General features: G+C 41.3%; 1 protein-coding gene across 4 annotated transcripts in view; it reads right to left on the reverse strand.

The window, feature by feature from the left end:
* Positions 1 to 21,259, reverse strand: part of CACNB4 (calcium voltage-gated channel auxiliary subunit beta 4) — a 244,849-nt gene that overhangs the window by 109,678 nt on the left and 113,912 nt on the right. Inside the window, exon 2 of one of the 4 annotated variants that reach the window (XM_032355580.1) lies at positions 19,243 to 19,402. The exons of the other annotated variants lie outside the window; for them this stretch is intronic. Within the exon in view, the coding sequence (XP_032211471.1) occupies positions 19,243 to 19,248 (6 nt within the window). The 5' untranslated portion in view covers positions 19,249 to 19,402. The remainder of the gene's footprint in view (positions 1 to 19,242; positions 19,403 to 21,259) is intronic. 4 annotated transcript variants of the gene reach the window in all.

Below are 21,259 nucleotides of genomic sequence, written 5' to 3' on the forward strand. Positions count from 1 at the left end.
ACCTTGGACAAATCACTGAACATTTTCTATGCCTAGAAAATGAATGGCAAAAGTATCTGCATCATAAGGTAGTTGTGAAAATTAACGGAAGGAGTCCATGTAGAGCACTTAGAACAATTCTGGCCCACAATGCATGGTAACTATTATCATGGTTACAGTGGTCTACTTAAACAGTAACCCTTTTATGAAATTATACAGATGAGTCCCACGCCTCCAAAGCCTTTCTACGATTCCCAATTCTTTTTGGGTTTAGACTCTGAACCAAACCTCCTAAACCTGATTTCAATTATCCTAAGCTGTCTTCTAATTAATAATAATAACATTTAAACTTCATTAAGCTACTCTGTGTCAAGGAACTTTGTTTAGCTCTTTTCATATGTTCTTCAAGTTGATTTCACCACCACAATAGCCATGTAAGGATATTATTATCCTCGTCATACGAATAAGGAGATAGACTCAGGGAGGTAAACAATTTGTCCAAATCCCAACAGTTTATAAATGGCAACCACTGTGATGAAGCCAATTCTTTTTGCAAAAATAAAGCTCAACTCATTATTTTATGATCCCTCCTGGTTGTTTCATGTACATAAATCTGGTCCTTTTGACTTCACTAAGCATTTTCATACTGGGCACATCTATTTCTATTTCTCTAATAAGAGGTACTACCCTGGGGCACCTGGGTGGCTCAGTGGGTTAAAGCCTCTGCCTTCAGCTCAGGTCATGTTCCCAGGGTCCTGGGATCGAGCCCCGCATCGGGCTCTCGGCTCAGAGGGGAGCCTGCTTCCTCCTCTCTCTCTGCCTGGCTCTCTGCCTACTTGTGATCTCTGTCAAATAAATAAATAAAATCTTTAAAAAAAAAAAAAAAAGAGGTACTACCCTAGTATGCTGTCAGATATGCATAGATACTACCTCTTTGTTTAGATGCTCACAAAAAAAGCATGTCTGTAAATAATTCTTTAGTTACACTCTGATTTACTTACTGGCCCTACACAAAGGGCACCGATAGATGGGTCTAAGATTAAGGTAATGCCTTAATTTTGCACAGTAAGAACTTAAGGAAGCTAGTCGCCCAGATGACTTTGTCTTTACATGAATGAGCCTGAGGAGCCAAGGACACATCCTGCTGAAGGAATCTACCATTGTTTCACCTCAATTAGGATGGCCCAAAGTAGTAAGTCCCAGGGTAGCAATGACCAACAGCTGCCACCCTAGTCCCTAGAATTCTTGCCAAAAAATAAGGCTATAACCTGACAGTATCATTTTATTTCAGCAGAATTATTTCCATGGACCTTTTCATAATCAACATGTAAAAAAAGAAACAGGATAATTTGTTTAATACTCTCATCTATAGAGAAATACCTGAGGAGTGGATTTTATAGGAAAATGGTTCAAATTTTCATTGCCAAGTGCAGAAAAAACTAAAATCTCTTTGTTCTGTTTAAAATTATTCTAACTTTCTGTCAGATTTCCTGTAACTTTTATTCATTTTCATTTGGATTTATAGATTAACATAAGAAGGTCCTTTTATGCGGGGCTCACTCAACTGACCTCATTTGTGAAGTCATAGAAATTTCGGCTTTGACCATCACAGACATAATGGCTCTGATAATGATAGAGTTGCTAAATTATGATCTGAGCTTGGAAATAAAAGAGAGGAAGTTGCAAGGATCTTATTTTCAAGACAATGTCCCTGAACATGTCCTTGCAAAGAAATGAAGAGAATATATGATGTTCAGACAGGATTATTTCTACACAGAATGCCTTTCAGCATTTTCTGTGACAAGTCAGCAGCTCTTTCAATGAGCCCCTCACTATTTCAGAGCTGCACCTGGTTTAATTGATGACTCTTGTCATTTCCTCACTGGTTGGTGCAATCCAGTCCTATTTTACTAGGCACTGAGAACATCAATGTCATGGAAGCTTTGAGCTATGGCACCCATTCGCTGATTCAGTATCAACTTCTCTCTTACCCTTGGTGTAGCTGGGGCTAAAGCAAGGGAGGCACAAAAGAATGAAGGGACTTGGCCCTAGTCTTCCAGCACTTTGTGTTTGTAGAGGTAAGACACGGACACATGGAACAGTGAACCAGCCATACACGGTGCCAGGAAGGTTAATGCCCAGTGAGCGGGGTAGATGGTGCTATTTGCATTCAGAAGATTTGGAAATGCTGGGAACAGCCTCACAAAGTAGAATAAGAGCTGGACCTTGTACAGGACAAAAGCTGTAAAGGGGGGTGCAGAAAAGAGCTCTCCGAAAGGAGGGGATGGTGTCCACAGTTCTTGTACTTGAGATCGAGCACTGTTCACTCATACAACTCTGAGAGAATCACACGGACTAGAGCAGGGTGACATGGAAGTGGCTGAGATATGGCCATCTAGGTCAGGGAAGTAGGATTCTATAATACCTTGATTCTTCCATATATCTTTAGTGTATCTCAAATGATTAAAAATGGCTAAATTTTAAGGTGGTCAAGAAACTGTTAAGTTCCATGTACACACACAAACTTGTCACCAATGTTCATAGCAACATTATTCCTAACTGCCAGAAAGTGAGAACAACCCAAATTTCCACCAACAGGTAGATAAATAAAATGTTATATCCATACAACAGAATATTATGTGGCAATAAAAAGAAATGAAATGCTGATACATGCTATAACAGAAGCCTGAAAACACTATGTTAAGCAAAAGAGGCCAGTCACAAAAGGCTACATATTGTATGACGGATTCCACAGGTACAAAATATCCAGAACAGGTCAATCCACAGAGACAGCCCAGGGCTGAGAACGTTGGCGGGAAATGGGAATGACTGCTAATGTGGGAGCGATTTCTCTCTGGTGTGATTAAAATGTTCTGAAATTGACTGGGCACAATTCTGCAAATATACAAAAACCACTGAACTGTACACTTTAAATGGGTGAATTGTATGGCATGTAAGTTATAGCTCAATAAGGCTATTATTTATCTTTTTAGTTTAAATTTTACTTAGCTAACATACAGTGCAATACTGGTTTCAGGAGTAGAATTCAGCAAATCTTCACTTATATACAACCTCCAGTGCCCATCACAAGTGCCCTCTTTAATGCCCATCACCCCTCCAGCCCATTCCCCGCCCCCACCTCCCTCCATCAACCCTCAGTCTGTTCTCTATCATTAAGAGTCTCTTACAGTTTGTTTCCCTCTCTCCTTTCCCCCCTTCCCATATGTTTGTTTTCCTTCTTAAATTCCACATATGAATGAGATCGTATGGTATCTTTCTGTGACTTATTTCACTTAGCGTAATACACTCTAGCTCTATCCACGTCATCCACGTCACTGCAGAGGGTAAGATTTTGTTCTTTTTGATGGCCGAGTAATAGTCCATTATACATATATGTATAATGGAATATATATATATATATATATATATATATATATATATATATATCCCACAACTTCTTTATCCATTTATCTGTCAGTGGGCACTTGGGCTCTTTTTATAGTTTGGCTATTGTTGATAATGCTATTATAAACATCAGCATGCGTGTGCCCCTTTGGATCTGTATTTTTGTATCCTTTGTGTAAATACCTAATAGTGCAATTGCTGGATCCTAGGGAATAACATTGTTACTTAAAAGCAAACTGTCAAGAGAGGTGAACTCTAGGGAAGAGGATGTAGGGAGTCTAGCGTGGGAGGGGGGCTTAGTGTCACCAGTGTGTTTACAATCAACATAGCCCTGTTGGAAATATCAGGAGAGAAAATTGAGTTTCCCTTATCACACTCCACCTCTTTCAAATATAAAGATGTTTTAATTTCCTAAGTCTGCTAGCTTCCATTTTAAAATTTACTTTTGGGGCGCCTGGGTGGCTCAGTCGGCTAAGCATCTGCCTTCGGCTCAGGTCATGATCCTAAGGTCCTGGGATGGAGTCCCACGTTGGGCTCCTTGCTCGGTGGGAGCCTGCTTCTCCCTCTCCTCTGCGCTTGTACTCTCTCTCACTATCTCTGTCACTGCCTCTCTCTCAAATAAAATCTTTAAGGTTTTTTTTTTTTTTAAAGATTTTATTTATTTATTTGACAGAGAGAGATCACAAGTAGGCAGAGAGGCAGGCAGAGAGAGGAGGAAGCAGGCTCCCCGCTGAGCAGAGAGCCCGATGTGGGACTCGATCCCAGGACCCTGAGATCATGACCTGAGCCGAAGGCAGCGGCTTAACCCACTGAGCCACCCAGGCGCCCCTCAAATAAAATCTTTAAAAAATTTACTTTTACTTTTCAAAGAAGAAATCATAGTGTGGCTGATCATGGATATATATAACTACTATAACTATAACTATATAGCTATATATATATAGATAGATACAGATACAGAGAGAGAGAGAGAGAGACGTATATCTACATATATCTCTTGGGAATCTCTGACAAATACATAACATTCAATCATTTCTGACCATTCCTTGGGTCCCTCTCGATTTCTGGAGGAGTTAAGGTTATCGAATTTCCATTCATTCCAGCAGCTATTTATTGAGTGCTGTCTAGGGACATGCATGCACAGTACGTAAAGCTATGCAGGGGTAGGGAGATGAGTAAGAAAGTCATTCCTACTTCCAAGTGCTTGCCATTCCAGAAGGCAATAGGACATTTAATGGGGACCTAAAAGAAAACGGACACTGTAAGTACTGTGTGCTGTCACCAAACTGCTGAAAGACCTACACGGAAACCACCCTGCGAGGGCAGAGCGATAGTGCAAAGCCTAAGCCCCATCCCAAACCAATTAAGGAACATATATTTTTCTAATGTAAAGTCCATTCCAGCCCACAAAATCCACCCAATTTAAGACAGAATATTTCCAGGAAATAATGCTGACATAAATAAACTGAACAGCATTTCCTCCACTGAATTCTGCAGCATGCTAGCTCTTCAAGAAGTTAATAGGTATTCCTTGGGGGCGGGGGGGGGGGCAGGTGGGGGAAATGGGTTCTGAGATCCAGTAAGTTTACGATATCTTTGGGTTAAACGAAATTTAATTGGTTTCTTTATTACAAAATGTTAAGAGACTTTAGGGCTCTATTGTGTGCTGGGAATCTTTGAGAAAGGGACATAGAATGTGGTTATTACCAAACTTATTTGTCTAGGGGATCTTTTTTTCATATGTATCAAGGGGCATATCAAATTAATGGTTAGAAAGATGGGACTGGGAAGGAGACAAACCGTAAGAGGCTCTTAATCTCGTGAAACAGAGGGTTGCTGAGGGGTGGGGGGGGGCTAGAGAGAGGGTGGCTGGGTTATGGACATTGGGGAGGGTATGTGCTATGGTGAATGCTGTGAAATGTGTAAGCCTGATGATTCACAGACCTGTAGCCCTGGGGCAAATAATACATTATGTTAATAAAAATTAATTAATTAATGGTTAGGAATCATCTACCAAGATTAAAAGATAGAGATGCTCTGGAAAAATAATATGACCTTCTACTCCTTAATAGAAAAAGAAACATATAAGACAATAAGATTTTTTTAATAGTTTTTTTTTTCTGATTAGGATCTAAGCAATATCCCAAATGCCCTTTTTTTTTTTTTTAAAGATTTTATTTATTTATTTGTCAGAGAGAGAGCAAGTGAGAGAGCGAGCACAGGCAGACAGAGTGGAAGGCAGAGTCAGAGGAAGAAGCAGGCTCCCCGCGGAGCAAGGAGCCCGATGTGGGACTCGATCCCAGGACGCTGGGATCATGACCTGAGCCGAAGGCAGCTGCTTAACCAACTGAGCCACCCAGGCGTCCCCCAAATGCCCTTTTTTATAATCTAGTTGCTACTTGGAATAATACTCATTTATTGAGAAAAAGGACGATTAAAAATCTATTTGAAGATTCTTTGCTGCAAAGTTCCTCAAGACAGAGAGCATGTTTCCTCTATGGTTTTCCAGTACGCATAGTAGGGTTCGGGAAGATGGGTGGGAGACCAGGACGCATAGAGCTAGAACATAATTATTCTACAACCAGTTTCCTGTCACTGAGGGTCACTGAGGCTGTCTAGAACAAAACTACTTCATGACCTTGGGATGAAGCCAGCAGTTTTCTTAGCCAGGAATCAAGACCAACCGCTGAAGGATTGAAAACTTCAGCCCCTGGACCCTGCTTCTAACCTGAGCTCCCCTGGGTCAGTTCAAAAGACATCAGAAGAAATGGCCTAGTTTGCCAATCTCAGCGGCACCAACACCCCGTCCGCCACCCAAGCCAGACGTGGAGGGGCTCGTTCCAGACTCCCTTCCCTTCCTAAGCTAATTAGTCATGAAACCTGCTGCACTGATGACTTAACTATTTCTCAGTTCACCTCCTCCTCTCTATTCCCACTGCTCCTGCCCTACTTGAGGCCTACGCCGCCTCACACCTGCACTATTTCAACAGCTTTCTAATTGGACTCCCTGCCTGAATTCTCCCTCCTCAAATCCATCTTCCACTCTGACCGATAGGTATCGGATCACACCACTCCAGTTTAAAAATCTTTCAACAGCTCCTAATTACCTACTGCAAATAATTTCCCTCATACTGTGCTCTGCCAAACACCATGTGTGAACTACCAAAAAAAAAAAAAAAAAAAAGGCTCCTTGAAACTGAAAAATAGGTACAATGAGGAGGAATACCTATCAGTGTCTGATCTGTCCTCAGCATAGCAGAAAGGTCCAAAACTTCCTTGGAGACTCAGGACCCAGAGGAAGGTTCAACCTGTATATCAAGAAATGTTTCCATGAACATTTCTCCCTAAATGCTTATGGGATAATGGGCACCTCTTACACTTCTCAGAAATGCTCATAGTTTATAGCCAGAGTCTACTAAATATCCTCAAGTTTCCTCCAGGAAGTCATTCTGGAGCTTTGCAACTATCCATTTTCCATTAAGTATGCAAAAGTGAAGTTCTGTGCTCACAGCATCTTTGCAAACCCTAGATTCAGAACTGAAAACTCAAATATTTCTCTAAGAATCAAACAGATCACAACTGAGGGAATTCTGGCTGAGTTTCCAGAACAAGGTATCTGATGTGTGCCCTCCCCCTCAACGTCCTCAAGATATCTTTTTACTAAACTAGTCACTGAGTTAGACAAATCTTCAGCATTTGAGTTGGCTGCCGGCTGGCGTTGGAAAGCCAGCTTCTCTATGTAAATGCAACACTCCAGTGAAAAATCTAACAACTAGTTGCACATCTTACAGCCAGAACATATTTTAGTTAAAAGGGATATGAATCAAAACTTTCACAGAATCTAGGTTATGCATTTCCTTGTCCTTTTTCTACCTTATTTATATTCTTCTCTATTTTTCCTTCTTTTAAATGTTTTTTGGATAATTTATACTAAGTTTGGAATGTAGCATGAACAACCTCTTTTTAGTTACCTTGATATCAGTGTATATTTCAAAACCAGGGCAAAACAATACATATTTATCAATATACTATTCAATCCTAATTCAATCCTAATACTATTCAATCCTTGGGTAATTTATACTACGTTTGGAATGTAGCAAGAACAACCTCTTTTTGGTTATCTTTATATCAGTATATATTTCAAAACCAGGGCAAAACAATACATATTTATTAATATACTATTCAATCCTCAGAGTTTTATCTTGCATAGTTCTTTATATTATAGCTTTGATCCAAGGAGTTTCTCTCTCTCTCACAAACACACACACTGTTCACATATTACCCCTAATGAAAGCATCTATAACAACAAATGGTAATAGTGTACTTCAGTTATAAGACCCACCTTGCCCTTCTTGCAAGACTGCACTCCATGCTAATAATAATTTAGAATTAGAGTTATAAAAATAATATAAGAAACCAATCTCTAAAAATAACATATGTTATTTTATAAGCAGGTAGATTTTGAAAATGAAAACATTCAAGCAGTGTGCATATAATATGTATGCTAGCTTGGCTTTAATCTCACTCCTTACATATACTTAGAGACTTATGAGTACTTCTCTACTGACTGTGTATATCCAGGTACCAAAAACACAGTCTTCCAGGAGCAAACATCTGAGCCTTAGTTAATAAACCTCAACCAAGACTCCTAGCAATCATCATTTTATTCCCTGTCACCAGAACTGGCATGGTTCTGCAAGCAGAAGGACCAGCTCTCACCCCTGAGAACAGCTTGGCTCTGACCCAGCAGAGAGGCGAGTAGAAAATCTACTTCTCAGAGTCCTCCTCACCTTAAAAATCATGGTATACAGAGAAGTGAGGTATCTGCCATACACGGGTGTGTAACCACCACTATAGTGACCTGTCCCAAAGAGGGCACATAGCAAAAGACCAAGATGAGCATCAACCAATGAGAGAGGCTTCCAGTCCAGGCGCTGGAAGGATATGGTTTCCCACCTCCCAGTGACGACTCATGTGTCCCATCCTAATCCCACTGGTCAAGAATTAGTGCTCTAACTCAGGACTCCAGCACATAGTCAGAGTATGAATCTACTGCCTTCTACACTTCCCAAGTTCTAACCATCAGAACCTTTATTATATCCTTCCTAATCTTAATCCCAGCTCCCAGAATCCCACTAGTAACATTTCCTTTCCCAAAAGAGACTCCCCAAATTTCAAATTGAAGTATAGAACACACATACAGAAACTTGCACATAGCCTATGTGTACAGGTCAATGGATTCTTACAAATTTTACACACTGTATAACCAGCAACCAGTCAACACTGACTTTTTAACAGAAACACCCAAGGTCTGCTTAGCTTTACTAAAAATGGCAAGGTCTGACCTCCAAGTTAATATTTTCCAGGGGCTTCACTCACCTTCCAAAACAAGTTCTCCTTCCAACACTGTAGAGGGGACACACCTCTTGACTTTCCTGCTCCCACAGAGTCCATATATCTTTTAATAAGGAGGCTGTTGTCAGAACTGTAAAATCTCATGACATTAATCCTTACTCCCACCAATCCTCCCACTGTTTTCTGTAGTGGAAATCACTATATGACTTTAGGAGAAATCCCATGACAGTGGAGCACAGCTGAGCCACAAGCTGGTCTGATACATGGTCTTCTCTATCTGCCCAGTATCAGCAGAGACCTTTGCATATTTGAAGACAATCATGGAAGACCACATAGCTTAGCTTCTCAAGCTTTCTCCACAACACTTACATTTAAACCCCTTATTTTACTCCATTTCTAGACCTTGTGGAAGTACTCCAAATCTTAATAATAATTTTAAAAAACAGTACAGGGGCACCTGGGTAGTTCTATCAATTGAGCATCCAACTCTTGATTTTGGTTCAGGTCATAATTTTGGGATCACTGGATTGAGCCCCTCATCAGGCTCTGCACTCAGCGTGGAGTCTGCTTGTCTCTCTCCCTCTGCTCCTCTCCCTGCTCGCTCTCTCTCTCTCAAACAAATAATCTCTAAAAATATATAAATAAATTTTAAAAAACAATACAGGAATTAAAAAACAATACAGGTCACCATTTGTAGTGGAACTAGTGACATATGAAAGCTAACACATGCCCAGTGGAAAATGACCAACAGCAGCTCCTTCAGAACTTCACTAACATCTTCAGAAGTGTGTTCTAGGAATGCCTTCATATTGCATGGGTTCATCTATCATCTACTGACACCAATATAAGTCATATAGGGTCCATCAGTGATGTGGGTGAAACAAACATCCATTTACCTCTCCAGGTCATCCCACACCCAATCCAGAGCCCACTCTGCTTTTGCACTGTGTTGCTGACCTATAGGCTCTGCTCTCTGGCTTCTGGTTGTGCTTGGCCAACCAGAACCCTAGCACAGATCAGAGTAAGGGAAAAGAATGATAATGGAGTATATACATCCCTTGGCTTCCTTCCTATGGGATGCCTGTAGGCTGCTTGTATTGCTCCCCTCAAGGAAGACTGCATCCAAGAATTCAGCCCTCCCAGGTTCCCATAACCATGCCTTTGCCCTTTCCCGGTCCTGTTGGGCCTAAAGGTGGTAACAGTTCTGCAGTTACCAGCCCTGGGAGTCCTGTGGTAGCCCTTGGGGCTTCCTTCTACCCTACCTACACCTCTGCTATTTGAGAGATTTTATTTTTTTTTTTTATTATTTGACAGAGAGAGATCACAAGCAGGCAGAGAGGCAGGCAGAGAGAGAGAGAGAGAGAGAGAGAGGAGGAAGCAGGACCCCTGCTGAGTGGAGAGCCCGATGCGGGGCTGGATCCCAGGACCCTGGGATCATGACCTGAGCTGAAGGCAGAGGCTTAACCCACTGAGCCACCCAGGTGCCCCGACCTCTGCTATTTGGTAAACCTCTCAAGTTATCCTAATTTGAGGATGCTGTTTTTTGTAGGGTTTCTGATTGATTCTGATGGAACCCCACTCATAACTTGGAGTCCTTCTGACCTTTTACAAATATTCCTATCCCTTTTACTTTTAAAAATATCACTACTAAATCATACAAATGTTTCCCTGAATTAGAAGCTCATGGAGATGAATTAAAAATGAGAAAAACAACAAAAATGGAACTTCAGAACTCTTGGCTAAGGCCAAATGTAGCAACCATGTGCAAGTGCCATCAAGACCTGCATACAAAGAATGAGAATTCTAACATTTCCTTAAAACACAAAACCTCTTTCTGACATTCACTGAGCTTTTATGTTCTTTTAAGTTTTACGGATGTGTTGTCACTTCAATCCATCAAACTGGGGACTTTGAACCATACCAGAAAGCAATATCAAACAAGAAAGCCTGAAAGAAATTGGGACTCCAATCTGGATTCCAAGTAGATAAAGGTCTCACCACTGGGGTCAGAGAGCAATCTGTTCCCTGTTTTGGAAATTCTCCCAACTCCCAACTGCTTTGTAAGCTGTCATGCAAATAATACAACTCTACCAGCCTTCAATGGGCTATTCCAGTTTTTTAGGTTATAAACCCTTGCATTTGGCATCATGAAAAGAACAGGGCTCTGGTTAGAGACCTGAGGAGGGTTCTAGGTCCAGTTCCACCATAAATTATCTGGGTCATTCTGCACAAGTTGCCTAACCTCTTTGGGCCTCAGTTTTTCCATTTATAAAATAAAGAGGGATGAACTTCACAAGTTTTTGTGGGTTTTCAAAAACCCAATTCTTACAACAGAGAGTAGAAAAAATTCTTCTTACGAAACCTGGAGGCCATAGCCTAAAGCTGCTTCCCACAACCAAGAAACTTCCTCAAAGTCTTATATTTCATTTTGAGCTAATTTCTTTAAGTCTCAATCACAAAAGGATGTTTGTTTTAATGTAAAATATTTTACAATACACACCAAGCCATATATATATATATATATACACACATATATCTTCTGCATCATATAAATATATAAATCATATATACATATATATGTTTATATTTTTAAATGGGCTAATCATTTAACTCAGCAATTCCGCTTCCAGAAATGCTCCATGTGTGGATTTCTATATAAGAATGTTAACTGTAGCATTTCTCTACAGCATTGAAAAACAGGAAATATTCTCTATGTATCAGTGGGCTAAATTCGTTATGGCAAATCCACACCACACAGTCATTATGTCACCCAGTTTGTGAAAAAGAATAAACTGATATGGAAAAAACATCCGTGGTACATTTTCTGGTGAAGAAAAAAAAAGTCACAGGACAATATTTATTATGTTCTTATTCATGCTTTTTAAAATTACAAATATGAGATGTGCATCTTTAGATAAGTTTTTCTAAATATCCATGTTTGTCAATGAAGAGGAAAAAAAAACTCTAAGTGGATTCCCACTGAATTGTTAAAAACAGCTACCTGTGAAGAGGGAATAGCTTGGGAGTTTGTTAAGGAAAACCAATTTTTCATCCTATACAGTTTTATATTATTTACATATTTCCCCCCAAAACCTCATTTCACTAAATTTAAGATACCAGTGACTTTAAAAATCAACATTAGACTATGTACCACTAAGGAGGAAAACTGCCAATAGAGCTATCAGACGGAGCCCCAGTTTAGGTATAGCAAAATGTTGGGGGAGGAAGGCAGGGAATGTGTGCCTTAGGATTAGTAAAATGCAATGTAAGACTTGAGAAATTCTTACAATATTTAAAAAAATAATAACATAGGCACTCTAGGAAGATGCACATCTAGGAAGAGATTTTGTATACTAAACTGTTCGTTTTCAGTTCACTAATAATTAAACATGACCATCAAAGTGGCCTTTTCTTTTTAAAATCCATTATCCACCTCGCCCTTTTTGATCTGTTTGGTTTTATTCTTTACTCTACCTTGCAGTGGCCTCGCCGTTCACAAAAGCGCAGCATGGCAACTAAGACATGTGCTGTGTCTCCCTACCTTATCAACTATACCTTAATTCTATTCCTGCATTCTAAGCATTAACAATACGATCAAATGTGAGATGACTTAGGGAGGCCTGGGGGGCTCCGTCAGTTAAGCGTCCAGCTCGGGATTTCGGATCAGGTCATGATCTCAGGGTCATGAGATTGAGCTCTGTATCTGGCTCTGTGCTCAGTGGGGGCGTCTGCTCGTCCCTCTTCATTTTCTTCTCCTCCCCCTCCTCCCCACTCTTTCCCTCTCTCTTTCTCTCAAAAAAATAAATAAAATAAAATCTTTTTAAAAAAGTGAGATAAGGGGCGCCTGGGTGGCTCAGTGGGTTAAGCCTCTGCCTTCGGCTCAGGTCATGATCTCAGGGTCCTGGGATCGAGCCCCGCATCGGGCTCTCTGCTCTGCAGGGAGCCTGCTTCCTCCTCTCTCTCTGCCTGCCTCTCTGCCTACTTGTGATCTCTGTCAGATAAATAAAGAAAAAAAAAATAAAAAAATAAAAAGTGAGATAATTTGAAAATCTGATAAATAAATGCTTAATTCTTTCCCTTGGATCAATAGAGCCATTGAATCAAATAAGTCCAAGACATTAATCTCTGGGATATCAATTAAAATTAAATGATATTAAGCTATTGATAATGACTCTGGAAATAAACCGGGAAACTAATTTGTTTTCCAGATATTTTAGCATGATATTCACCACATTTTTCTACCTTTATGATAGATACTTGCTTCCAACTCTTATTTCATTCAAACAATATTGAAGGGAATATTTGAGAGGTTGGATTGCAGTAAGGATTGCCCCTTTTCTTCTATCCTCTGGCCTTTCATTTTATCAGAGAAGACAATTAAACAGATCAGGCACAGTGACTCCTTTAAAAGTATTGAGTAACTTTTTAAAAAGTAATGAATGTGTCCTAGAATTTATTTTATCCCTGGGGTTTTCTAATTAATTATTGTTTTTAGTACACCGCAAAGGATAATAATGATGAGCTGAAGAAAATTTTGTAAAGCAAGAAAACAGCAAACAATAACATTCTTGATGGGGCGCTTGGGTGGCTCAGTGGGTTAAGCCTCTGCCTTTGGCTCAGGTCATGGTCTCAGGGTCCTGGGATCGAACCCCGCATCGGACTCTCTGCTCGGCAGGGAGCCTGCTTCCCTTCCTCTCTCTTTCTCTGCCTCTTTGCCTACTTGTGATCTCTGTCTGTCAAATAAATAAATAAAATCTTTAAAAATAAATAAATAAATATTCTTGATGATTAAGCAACATAACAATTATAAAACAATTATTTAAACTTTTTTCTTGTCAACTGTCTCCTTGTGATAGCTAAGACAACTTAGCCAAGAAGGAAAGATAGAGATCATTTAAAGCAGAAATACCTCTCCTCACTTATCAATAAGAGTTAGGAGAAGCTTACTTCTCAGAAAGGATTTGCTTCTGATTTTTCCTTCTTAGAGATAAAACTCAAGTGCTTCCAGCTCAAATCACTGTGGGCTGGAAGTGCACTGTGGGTATTGGCAACCAAATGATCCATAGACAAAGCATCCCTTTTGCTTTAGGGTCAAAAATCTTAAATAAAACATCCCCCCTTTCAAAAAATCTAGTCCTGGGGCACCTGGGTGGCTCAGTCGGTTGAGCATCCGCCTGCAGCTCAGGTCATGATCTCAGGGTCCTGGGATCGAGTCCCACATCGGGCTGCCTGCTCAATAGGGAGTTTGCTTCTCCCTCTGCCTGCCGCTCCCCATGCTTGTGTTCTCTCTGTGTGTCAAATAAATAAATAAAATCTTAAAAAAAAATCTAGTCCTCTCAAAGATGTGCACCATACACACTTTCCTCCTTCAGAGATTCTGAAAAGGCCAAACATTCAGACTCAGGGACCCAATACGGAGACCTTATTCAGTGTGCACGAAACACCACAGCAACTGATCATTTCGAAAAGCAAATGGCATGTGGTGGCATTTGTATCCAAACTGAAGAAGTAGCTTATCGACAAACAGAATAGAATTTTAGATGTAGAGAAACCTTAGAAATCATCTAACCAAGTGCTTTCATTTTACAGGAGGGAAAATTGAGAATCGGAGGGATCAAATGACTTGACCAAGTTCCCTACTAATAAGTGGCAAAGACCAAGACTGCCAACACCTGGCATTCTTTCAATTAGAGTCTGCCGCCCCTGTCTCTGAAACGAAATACAACAAACTAATCAGAAGGCCTTAGGACATCAATACATTCTTCCACTTGACAACCACTATCATATTTTTGGAAAGCACTGTCAAAAACCATGCAAATGCTCTGAAAATAACCAAAGGATTTGATGGGAATATCAAACCTGCAGAGAAAGGAGCATGCCAAATACATAAGGATATTCATGGTATGTATAATAATAACAGCAGAAAACACTTAAACGTTCTATGGGCTTTACACATATTACTTTATGTAATCTTCAAAACCACCCAAGATGTAGGTTTCATTATTATGAACACTTCAGTAATGTGGAAACTGAGGCACACAAAGTCTAAGAAATGTACCCAAAGTCACAAACTGGGAAGTGGGGAGCCAGGACATCATCCCCAGAAACCTTGAGTGGAGTCTCGGCTTTAAATCCCAGCATTATTACACTACATTTTCGTTTCATAATACAAAGTACAAAAAGTAATTTCAAAAAAGACTGAGAAACCATTTTAACCACAACCCTTTTAAATTCACCAAACTACTCAACAAATCTGCTAATAGAGAAATAACATAGAAGGTCGGAATCATTTTATTTTATATGACGCTCAGGCTAAAAAGAGAAGAAAGACTCAAGAATAATAGGATTAAAATAGGAATAATAGGATTAACACTTAGTTACTCCCAAACTACACAGTCAAGCTCCTGAGCAACTGACAGCTGCCAATATTCACATTAGGATGTACCCGTTCCATCAGTGCCCCTAAACAAGAGGGCTGAAAACAAATTCAAAACACCCCGTTTTAAGTTTAAGACTTTTCACTGTTTCTTTACAAAAAATTTTTTTTCTTATTTTTAAGTAATCTCTACATACAGTGTGGGGCCCACACCCACAATCCAAAGATCAAGAGTCTCGTGCTCCACCGACTAGTTATGGAACAGATGCAGAGGGGGGGAAAAATATATATATATGTATATATATATATATGGGATAAAGGAATTACTGACAGAATGGCTCCATTTAAGACAAGAGAAAAATATTTACTGCTAAAACTATACATTTATGTTATAAAAGAATACACAAATGTAGAGCAAGACCAAGTGCTGATCTATTTAGATCTTGCAAACTCTCATGTGAGCCATCTGAGACACCTTCCTTTTGGCACACCCAGAAGTACTGTAAAAATGGCTGCACAGTTCTATCTTAAACTCACATGCTCAGAATCCTAAAAAGTTCAAAGCCCAGGGCATAAAAATCTACAACTCCCACTCCACTTGCCATGATGTTCTATGAACTGCAAACTCCCTTGAGTTTACACACTAAGCAGTGGCCTCTGGGGCCCTGTCTCAAGTAAGATCACATGCCGGTGTCCTTAGCAGGGGGCGGGTTAGAGCTGTTTTTGAAGTCAACGAGGCCTGATGCAAGCACAGTAAAAAGGCAAGTAAATCAGCTTGATTTAGATCAGCTGCAGAGTCTACATCTACAGAACTTTCTTGGTCTAATGTTTAACTCAGCTTCATGGAGATCTGCATTCATGATGTGATGATCACGGTCAAAGACTAGTTGGGGAGGGAAGAGAGAGAACGGAAAATGGGAACAGCTGTCTTCTTGTGTTCTTCCAGTGGCTCAGTTTCCCCAGGTAAGGGATATGAAAGGGATTTGGTGATCAAAATAATGAGAGAACCACCCACATAGAAATAAGGTCTGCACTGAACTCTGATAGAAACGGAAGGTCTAAGGCAAGGATACCTGCCCACGTTTATCCCAAAATAACCCTAGTTATTGCTGACCTTCCTACAGAATATCTTGTACCACAGAAAAATGTAATGTTCACTAAGCACATATGGAGTCATAGGACTATATTCTAAAATCCTGACTGACTCATCATAATCTAACAGAGAGAAGAACACCAGCAGGAAAGAAGATGCTTAAGTCCCAGAGAAAAGGTGGGCAACTGATCCTAACACAGCCCTCTGTCACCTGGAAATGACAAAGAAAATAGCCAGACTGATGACCCTGGAGAGAGAAATTCATGGTTCTGATCAGATTTAAGGAGTTTCTCTCTTTAGCCCAATGACAATTATATCTAGAAATCATTTCAATGTACATTTTAGAAAACTGTCATTGCTAGGAATTGATGGTACCGAAGTTTCTGTTCGCCATTCACTGAGAGTCTGAACAAATACCAGAATCACTGAGTGCAATCAAACAAGTGGATTTCCTCAAATGCTTACACAAACCATGAGCTGCATTTGATTTTCCTCTCCGGCCAGTGATGCCAACAAACAGACCTTGGAGTCTTTAACAGAACAGGTCTCATTCTCTAGAAATAGACCAGAAAGACTTTCCTGGCCCCGAAAGGTCCTCTGATCTCCCAAACCATAAAGACCTCCAGTCTTCTCATTCCCAAAAGGAATCTAAACCTTAGTATCCCTACAGTGTTTTTCCCAAGGTCCCTAAACCCACAAAGCCTTCTGTGTGAAGTTGATCCTCCTTCCTAGCAAGCACAAGGACATATCCTCATATTTAAAAAAAAAAAAAAAAAAACTTCATTATATCTTTGACAGTAGCAATTCTTTATTCCCTTGTGGATGTGTGTCTTTCAACCCTCTTGGGTATCTTCCTTTATGTCAAAAGCAGCTAACTTTCCTCCTCCAAAAGCTATACAGCAGAAATCTCCTACTTAGCATTAACCATCAATTAGCAAAGCATGGAGCATATCTATATATTAATGCACCAGAGTGCACAGTAGATGTACAACTATGGGTACACAGACATTTAGGCCAATGTACATAGTTGTGCAGCTTATAGAAAATGAACAGTTTAGACAATTAACATATAGCTATACTTACAATAATATATAGATACATATAAATTTAAAGAAGTGCTTTTATATGCCCATATAGATATTATACACACATTATATTTATTTGACAGAGAGAGAGAGATCACAAATAGGCAGAGAGGCAGGCAGAGAGAAAGGGGAAAGCAGGCTTCCCGCTGAGCAGAGAGCCTGATGCGGGCTTGATCGCAGGACCCTGAGACCATGACCTGAGCCAAAGGCAGCGGCTTAACCCTCTGAGCCATCCAGGCATCCCCTATATACACATTATAGTTTTAAAAATTCACCTTCACTCTAACTTTCACACCAGTAAGATTTCTCACAGTATTAGTAAATACATAAGGCTCCTTTCTATGATTGGAAACACATCCAAGAATATCTCTTCCTCTCTAGTAAATGCCTTGGGTTATGCTCTGATTGTCTTTTTCCCTGAGAAAGACCAGGTCCCTCCCTTGAAGCACGTTAGAACATCAGCATCGAAGAGGGAAGCGACTGAGTCAAAGAAATCAACGATTAATTCTACGTGAGAACAGCCCGGGCTTCACTTTGCAAAATACTCTAGGAATCTGTATTTCATTTAAATCACTCGAAACTCCAGAAGGTCCATGCAGGAGCTTTAAATTGTGCAAAGCACCTCTTGCACAGGCCAGTCTGGTTTTAGTGTGTGGCATCTTTGATCAGCTGAGAACACCATTTCACAGCACAGGATGCCATACACAGGGGGAGGCTTAGAATGACATATTCACATGGATGTGCAGGTAGAGTCTGAAAAGACACAATCAGTATGTTAACAGTGATTATCCCATGGTGGATGTTTAGGTAACTTTTTCTACTCATCTGCTTCTTCCACTTCTCCCCGTAAGAACACCCCTGCTATGGCCTGTGTAATAAGCCTGCTGAATGAAAAAAGAAATCTACTCGTGATTTCACAAACGCTAACATACACCATGGATCCTCTTGTAAAACATGTATACCAAGGAGGAGATCTACCAAAATCTATCGTGAATCGGATAAAAAAAAGAAACAGACAAACAAACACATAGTATATCCTGGAGCCTCTGTCACTGGAAAGCATCTTGGCCACCTGGACCTGTATTAAGACCAAGGGCAGGTAGTGAAGATGGAATAAGGCAAGCTTTACACAGAAGACAACATAGTACGAGTCTGTGGGCACCATCTCTAGCACCTGGCCTGGTCTGGGTATGGACTTATTCAGAAGCACACATTCCACAATCCACATGTCAAGGTAACAAAAGGAGTAACGTGATGTTCTGCGTGAAATCTCTCATTCCCATGCAGAGCCTTGCTGTGGGGCATTGAATCGTCTCTTGCACTGCCTTACATCCTAATCAATCAACGACTCTCCTAGAAACCAGAGCAGAAGCGAATGGACCTGTCCCCAAAGGCTCCATAGAACTCAAGAGTCTAAAACGCCCAGACTCAGGTGTGTTCCCCCATGGCCCTTGTCCCTCTCTCTTTATACATACAGTGTGTGAAACGCCGAGGTGACGAGTGAAAAGCTGGACTATTAGGAGGATATTATCTATCCCTGGACCAGAATCTCAAGGAAAACCTTGCATAACAGGACCCAAATCTCTCTCCTACTGCGGGGACATGAGGTGCTAACAGTGTATAATAACACTTTATCCTTACTCAGAATAAAATTTCATCAGTCCCTCGGCAAGATGATCTTATTACAGACTTACGGTGTGAACACGCTGAATACAATCACTTATCCCGTGTTAACCCCCCACACACCCCGCAGAGACGTTTGCAACAGCACAGAGCGGTAGGACATAGGCGGACGGCACCCCAACCCCCCCGAGAAAGTGCCGTGCTCAGCTTTTAGTGCCTGTATATTCTTGGACTGCAGCTGGTCATCTGAGAAAAGCCTCTCCACACCTATCCAGCAGCCCTGCTCCAGGAGCACTGCTCCAGGCTGGGCGAGCCCCCACACTTACAGCCATCAATGCCTTAGCACTGAGAAAGACTGCTGAGGATGTGGTACTCCAGGTGTGGCTTTATCTGTCACTTCACCGGGTCAGCTATTTAGGCCTAGTCTTCTCCATTGGCTTGAAGCTTTGGTCACACCATCGTGGGTAACACATCACATTATTCTTCCTTATAAAAACAAATAAACTCGAATGAGGATTCTGAGCCAGTTCTTCCCGGCAAACACCTCTGCCTTCCCCTCGGCTTGCAGGGATGCGCTGCCCATCCCACCCCCACCGAGAGCCTCCCGTACTTCCAAGTAAGGACCGGCCGGACGCCGCTCTTGGTCCCTTGGCTTGCCCAGCTTCCTGGCCTCCGCAGATCCCCGAGGATCCCAGGCTGCTGGTCACCACTGAGTCACCCGGAGCACGGCACTGCAGTACCTAGCGCTAACCCGCCATCAGCTACCGCCCGAGTCAAAGCACTGCGCTCTGCACTTCCCACCCCACGGCGAAGCTCAGCTGTCCTGGGAGGCTGGACCAAAAGGAGGAAAAAAAAAATCTTTTCGTACTTATAATGGCTCCCCTCCGAACCAGTGCATCTGAAATTTACACAGTTCTAGAGAACAAGGTGCTGGATACATTAGTTCCTAGCCGACTCTGCTCTTGCCAGCCGGTTTCTAAAACAACTGGTGATTCGGAAATATCTCCCATCCACGTAAGTGCAATACAGTGCCCGAGTTGAAAATCGATGGTCGCAAATAAAAGTTGCAATTCAATAAAGCATCACACGTTTCATCACTGAGTGTGGAGAGAAGGGGTAGGAGAAACAACCAGGCCTCCTGAAGAGCCCCACCGGGGAAACTGGCTTACTGAACTCCTATAGTTGCATTTTCCATTCTTCCACCCCACTCGCAAGTGTGGACTTTCTCGATTGGAACCACCAGGGTTTCACACTACAGTCCCTTGCAATCAGCTGGCCGTGTGATAATCTACAAGCACGCTGGGCAACACGCAGAGAGACTTTGCAAAACAGAGTTAGAGTCAGAGCTAACACACAGATGGGAAGGAAAAATGGAATGCCTTATCAGAACGGAGGATTTCTACCTTTCATAGAGAGCGCACTGTTTGATGCATACGTCTGCACTGACGGGGACCCTAGGGCTTTGTTGTTGTTGTCGTTATAGTCTGTTTATTGAGTGTTCAGCCAGGGAATCTTATATAACACATTCCTGTTTCAAATGTAGCCGCGTGTATGGCACTGCACTCCTAAAATTCAGACTCCCCACAGCAGGTCCCATCAGCCACCCCAAATCATTTTACCTTGCAAGGTTTCTCTATGATTGATGACAAATCAGGAACTACCCCTAGCACATAGTGAGAACAAGACTAAGTCATCAGCTGGACCCTATATTCCAAAGCTAACATTCTGGTTGTATGATTTTAGGGATCTCGGAGAACCATTTTCATCCCAATTTTAATAGATTACATGAGCCTGACCTATAGGGAAAGGAGTCCAGTTTTCTCAGCCAAAACACACGTGAGCCTACTTCGGTCTTCCAGGGTAGAGTAGAGAAACGCTGGCCTCTCTCTGCCTCTGCACTGGGCTGTTAGATGACCACAACCTTTGCATCTGATTTCCTTAACAAAGAAGCAGAGGATCTGCTCCACTCTTTGGCCAGAAAGCACATAATAGAGCTATAGCTGAGCAACTTCCATTCATGCGGGCTACATCAACAATGTGTATTATATAATGAATGAGCCTTTTCTCTGAACCCTTCTACTGGAAAACACAGACACTTTCCGCAGAGTTTAAGCCGGTCTACAAGGAGCAGTTACCCCTTGTGAGATCAAACGTGGACTGAGTAAGGTATAGATCCCAAACAGCTTACACTCTTAGATGCTCCAGCTAGCACCCTGATTTCCTTCTTGCTTGACAAGAAATTATATAATAAAACGTAATTTCGGTTCACTCTGAACTATACAGAGAACATTCACACAGCAGCCAGCAAGCCCCCGAATGATGTTGGCTTTCAGCTCCATGTTC

The sequence above is a fragment of the Mustela erminea genome, chromosome 8 (genome assembly GCF_009829155.1).
Source record: "Mustela erminea isolate mMusErm1 chromosome 8, mMusErm1.Pri, whole genome shotgun sequence".
Classification (NCBI taxonomy): domain Eukaryota; kingdom Metazoa; phylum Chordata; class Mammalia; order Carnivora; family Mustelidae; genus Mustela; species Mustela erminea.